Consider the following 6,069-nt stretch of genomic DNA (forward strand, 5'->3'; position numbering starts at 1 on the left):
GGACGAAGGGGGGACGCTGGTGCACCCGCTAGGTCCCCCTTTTCCACCTCCTCATCCTCCTCCATCTCCATCTACCTCCCGACCCTCCTCCTCCACCCCCCTTTTTCCCCCCTACACCCACTCGGTCCACCCACCACCCTCAACTAAATGGATGGCTGACGCAGGGGTTGCTTGGGTATATGTTACGTGTATTTCCCCACCGACGCACACCGACACGTGTGTACGTGTGTGCCCGGGCGAAAATGGTGGGCCCCACTAGCCATCTTCGTTTTAAGCATTTGCTACCACTCTCCCCCGTACGTTCGTCCCCCTTGCCTCGCCAAACTCTCCCCTTTTCCCCCCTTTATTCCTCTCCTCTTCTTCCTCTTCTCTTCTTTCGCGCCCCGTGTGTATGTATATATATATATATATTATATGTACATCTCTCTCTCCGGGTTTGCGCGTGTATAAAAATTTATATACATGTATGTGTGTGTGTATATGTGTGTATGTATATGTATGTATGTATGTAACGTTGTCCATGTATATGCGTTCGTCCGGCGGTATTTGCTCCGAATTGGGTTCTCTTCCCTCTTTTCGTTATTTTCTCTCATTCTCTCTCAGTTTTGCTCCTCCGAGGTACCTCGAATTTTCGCGTAAAAAAAAAAAAGAATATACGTTTTCTCCTTTGTCTTTCGCGGAAGTCGATACACACGCACCACGGTCGCTATCGCACCCGGGTGTGTCCGCGTGTGACTAAGCGGGAAACGAAAGGACAAACGGGAGTCGAAGGAAAAGGGCTGTATAGAGAAATCGGTTTCAACTTATGCCGGCCGGCGAAACGTTATACGGCGTATACGGATCAACCGCGTTGAACGGATCAATGGCTAATTAGACGATGGCAAAAGTCCGGCTGACTATAATGAATTTTTATTCTGCTCGTAATGGCCGGTCGATCGCGAGGCGCCGACGATTCGCCACCTTTTGTTCCACGCGCTTTTCCAAGCGCGCTCGCCGAGGAAACGCCGACTCAAAAATGCACGGGCGCTAATTACGCGGTATCTACTCGTCGTTTTACGCACGTCTGTGAAACTCGAAATGAGGATTCGACGCTGAAGGTGGTATTTTGATCCCGCGGAGAAACGGTCAACGTGGTGGAGGTATTGATCTCGTACGTCGCACGAATGAAAATACGATGTGGAGCTATGAATGGTAAATAGAAACGCGGACGGAATCGGCCGAGATAATCATAATCGCGAATCGCACGTAACGCAATTGCGCAATCACGATTGCACTTGATGAACCGGACGACGTGTCGACTAGCGTGCGAATCGATATAATATAAAAGCGTAAAGAACGTAAGAGGTGGACGATTCGGTAGAGTTTCGTAAGGGCTCTAAGATGAGACGATTGCGCTTAGCACTACAGTCATACGTGTATCTTTCTGCGTTATTGTGTACCAAATTAGAAAAAGAGAGATACGTAGAATGGGTTTCTTGTAATGAAAATTCCAGTGGCAAGCGCGGAGCAGCAGAGGTCAGAATCCCCTGCGAGTACACAGAATCCGAAACTCGAGAATCCCGACACTACTAAGGAAATGACTAATAAAGATGGTATCGGGCCCAAAGTGATGATCAAAGGGGGCGGGAAAGGGGGCTGGCTGAAGGCCCCATTATCAGAGGCCCAAGAGCCCCATGGTGAGTGAGAGTAGTTAATCAAAAGATGACCATTACCGACGAATCTAATCGAGCTTTGTATTTGCGAAATAGCGATTGCATACATAATTACTTTAAGAAGTGTATAAACGTTTGTTTGTACACAAAATTTGATTTTTATGCATTTTTCGCTGAATATTATAATTGCTGACTTGGAATTTTATTTTATTTTTATCATGTGTTTGCGAATGTCAAACGGCCACTTTTAAAAGAGAATACAAATATGTTTAATACTTTATTGTAGAACATTTACAATTCTATTAAAAAATTGACATTCAAATAAATAATTATTTAAAATAGTTACACAGCAATATAGTTATATATTGAATTATAAAAGCTTTATCACATTTTAATATATTATTCAAAAATTGAAATTAAATGTTTTCGTAATTCCAAAGCGTTTAGTAGATTTGTCGGTAAACGGTATACAACTCGCATCTTTTGATTTATCTCATTAGTCTTATATAGAAGCCAGTGACGATACAAGGCTACTGATTTAGCGGCGGGATTTATCAAAATTCTTTGTAATCTTGGTGTATGTCGCGAGTCAAGACAAATTTCACTGTAAGGCCAAAGAGACAATAAATTGGGCATAATCAGGCTTCTTTCTTTTAGTTAATTGACAAGGAGTTTGGTGACTTATCAAAATGCCCATACAAATCATTCATTTGCATGCATTCACTCCCAATCGTTCATATAAATACCTTATCTAGTATTATTGACTTTTCGCATTTAATACAGCATCTTTTATATTTAAAACAGCAGATTCTCTCGTGAACATCTTATTTCACCTTTCTGATCTTGTCCATTCAGCAGCTTTAAACATTCTCGATTTTCCCGATTTATCGTCAATTTATTACAGTCCATTTGTCACCGCGATACATCCTCATTGTCATTCATACATAGATTAAAAATGAATCCCGCCGCATTGTACTTGCGATGACACTTTAGTAATCTGAGGCTTCTCTAAATGATATAATTTTTTATCGACAGTTAATCTCCTTTCCGTTGCGGATTATTGTTTTTGCCTTGCAATTATTCTTCGTTTGCCTTTTGTTGCCCGCTCTTGCTGATGTTTCTTTTTTTGGTTTAGTATCGTGCTCGAATTTTCATTGATTCTGCCGTGTCCCTGTATTTCATTTTATTTCATTACTTTAATTTCCTGTGAAATAGATGAGTAAGAGATTAATTAAAAAGATAATGCTACTCAGGACAAGTTAGTCTTGGGTTAATCGAAAGCTGCAAGACGTCGCATAAATCAACTTCCACTCGATACCAAATCAATATCAAATTTCATTAAAGAAATCATTAGGACAATTAATTAAAAGCTAAAGCGACAAAAATGATAATGAAAAATAAAAATAAATAGCTTTATGGATGTTCAAGTATGAGAAAAAAATTTAAACATTTCGTTTTCTCTCGCGTAGCTTTTACATTTATATTGGATACAATAGATCGTATCATTATTGCATACTTTTCTTCTGCATGTCGTTTAGAAAATGATGTCTTTTTTATAGCGATGTGACTGCTTTTAATCAGTATATGTATTAATAAAAAGTAAAATGTAACAATTAATAATTTGTTTGAAAAATTAAACGTATCATTTTATTCGATACATATATATATATGTGTGTATATGTGTGTGTGTGAGTGTGTGTGTGTGGGTGGGTGGATACTGTGTGTATGTGTATATATATATGATTATTCAGCTTTTTAACTTCTTCAATGTTGGTAAATTTTTTTGTAAATCAAACTTATAGTGTTTTACACGAAATGATATATTTTATCTCGATATATGGCACAAATATTATTTCACTTTTTTTATTACGTATAGGGATGGAAGAAGGTGTTCCCGGAGGTGTAACCGAATTAAGTTCTAAACAACGGCATCAAATGAAACATCGAGAGCTGTTTTTGTCGCGACAAGTGGAAACTATGCCGGCCACACACATCAGGGGCAAATGCTGCGTTACGTTATTGAATGAAACCGAATCATTGACGAGCTATCTAAACAAGGAGGATTCATTTTTTTACTGTTTAGTATTTGACCCTGCTCAGCGTACTTTACTTGCTGACAAAGGTGAGAGTGCATTCTATTACGTACAGTATACACGGTACAAATTAAAATTAACAAAATAATATTTGTCACATTATAGGCGAAATTAGAGTAGGTAATAGATATCAAGCAACAGAAATACCGGCGATATTGACATTGTCAGAAAGAGAGACGGATACTCGCAGGTTACAAGACTTGGAGTCTTTGGTTTGGACTCCGAAACACGATTTGACAGATCGTCAAATTGATCAATTCCTCGTCGTTAGCAGATCAGTAGGCACCTTCGCGAGAGCCTTAGACTGTTCGTCCTCCATTAAGCAGCCCTCCCTGCATATGTCCGCAGCTGCTGCATCTAGAGATATTACTCTGGTGAGAAACATTCGGTGCACTATGGACAGAGATAAATATAAATAGTTAAATTGATATTCTTAGAGAGAGTATTGTTATTTCATTAAATTTTAATTATGTTACAGTTTCATGCGATGGACACATTGCATCTGCATGCCTACGACTTATCGAATGCCTTAGCATCTCTAGTACCTAGTACCGGCCCCGTATTGTGTCGGGATGAGATGGAGGAATGGAGTGCATCCGAAGCGAATCTGTTCGAAGAGGCGCTTGAAAAATATGGAAAGGATTTTGCGGATATACGAGCGGACTTTGTAAGCACGTCTTAAATAAGGGTAATTACATAAAGTATCAGTCGAGTGTTGTGTCGTTTATAGAAGACCTTGGCAATATATGTAAACGTACAATGAACGACATAATTGGTATTATTTACAATGAACGACCCAATAGTCAGCTAATAATTTATGTATATTTATGTACCGTAAAAATACAGCTATGTATAAACAAATTTTTAAACATTTTTTATGTTTTTTCAGTTACCATGGAAATCGTTAAAGAACGTAATTGAATATTATTATATGTGGAAAACGACAGATCGGTATGTCCAGCAGAAGAGAGTGAAAGCTGTAGAAGCGGAAAGTAAGCTGAAGCAAGTTTACATACCGAATTATAATAAAACTCCTACGTCGACCACTGCTCCTTCCACCGCCACGATTGTACCTTTGGGCAATAGTAATAATAACAGTAACGGAAAGCCAACAAGTGTTTTAAACGGTAATAGTAATGGCAGCATGATGGGTGACAATTCCGGAATACTTATGGTCGGAGTAGGTGGAAAACCTTGCGAGGGTTGTCAGGTCGTTCAAAGTTCACAGTGGTATTCTTGGGGACCGACGCATATGCAATACCGTCTTTGCCAATCTTGTTGGACATACTGGAAGAAATATGGAGGGCTCAAAGTATGTGTAGATCGATTCAATGACAACACAAGATTACTGTGATACTAACGAACTTACATTTCATGTTATTTTTTCTTTTTGCCACAAAAGGTACCGTCGCGCATAGACGACGTCGATCTCGATAGGAAACGCGCCGGCGCCGGTTCGGACGAAGAGAGCAAGGGGATGAGCGGCGCGCACAGGCCGCATCGATGTAGCATTCCCTCCTGTGGCAAGGAGTTCAAACTGAAGGCTCACTTGAGTCGTCACTACGCGAGTGCGCATGGAGTGGATCTGCGCGGCACCGCCGGAAGCGGCGGCGGCGGCGGCGGATCGCCGCGGCCGGTTATGAAAACCCGGTCCGCGTTCTACTTGCGCACCTCCTTGCTGGCGCGCGCCGCGCGACGTCTGTGCGCCGCACAATTGCGCACACGTCACGCCGCGCGGGCGCCCCATCAGACGGTGAATGCCGCGCCGTTGCGGCACCTATGCGCCCAGCTGGCATCTAAAACACCTACGGAACTACGTATCCTTGCACGCGCCGTACGGCCTCGGCCGCGTCCCCAAGTGATCGACATCGCCTCGCGCTTAGGTGATCATCCAGCACCTCGACAGCCCGGTGACTGGGACTGGTTGACACTGACTGCACCAGCACAACGCAAACAGCCCGAAAGAGTCTCATTTCCACGTCCGCCGAAAGCACCGGGTATGTAATATGCAATTATTTTATGTATGCGACAAAAAATTAGATTGTGAAATAAGACTTTTTGAAACGATAGTCTGAACATTTTTCAATAAGTAAGACATGAAACCCTTGTAAAATTATTAAGTCGCAATTGTTTGTTATTTTGGAGATATTACTGTATTATTATATTAACCAACACTCTTGATTATTTTAGTTACACGTGTGCACACATACACACACACAATAAGAAAGGGCATTAAACGATATTTGCATGATTTTAGTAGCGAATAATATGCTGATTTAATCATTTAATAATATTAATATATATAATATAATATATTAATATAT

The 6,069-nt window shown here is 40.9% G+C and overlaps 1 protein-coding gene across 2 annotated transcripts in view; it reads left to right on the forward strand.

Moving 5' to 3' along the window:
• The window catches only part of MTA1-like (metastasis associated 1-like), a 12,212-nt gene that overhangs the window by 4,119 nt on the left and 2,024 nt on the right, over positions 1-6,069 (forward strand). The window contains exons 4-9 of one of the 2 annotated variants that reach the window (XM_018545677.1): positions 1,494-1,676; positions 3,529-3,774; positions 3,851-4,119; positions 4,224-4,412; positions 4,635-5,057; positions 5,148-5,742. In XM_018545677.1, coding sequence (XP_018401179.1) covers positions 1,494-1,676; positions 3,529-3,774; positions 3,851-4,119; positions 4,224-4,412; positions 4,635-5,057; positions 5,148-5,742 — 1,905 coding nt within the window. The remainder of the gene's footprint in view (positions 1-1,493; positions 1,677-3,528; positions 3,775-3,850; positions 4,120-4,223; positions 4,413-4,634; positions 5,058-5,147; positions 5,743-6,069) is intronic. The other variant, XM_018545678.1, reaches the window with a different exon arrangement.

Source organism: Cyphomyrmex costatus, unplaced genomic scaffold (genome assembly GCF_001594065.2).
Source record: "Cyphomyrmex costatus isolate MS0001 unplaced genomic scaffold, Ccosl1.0 scaffold5, whole genome shotgun sequence".
NCBI lineage: Eukaryota > Metazoa > Arthropoda > Insecta > Hymenoptera > Formicidae > Cyphomyrmex > Cyphomyrmex costatus.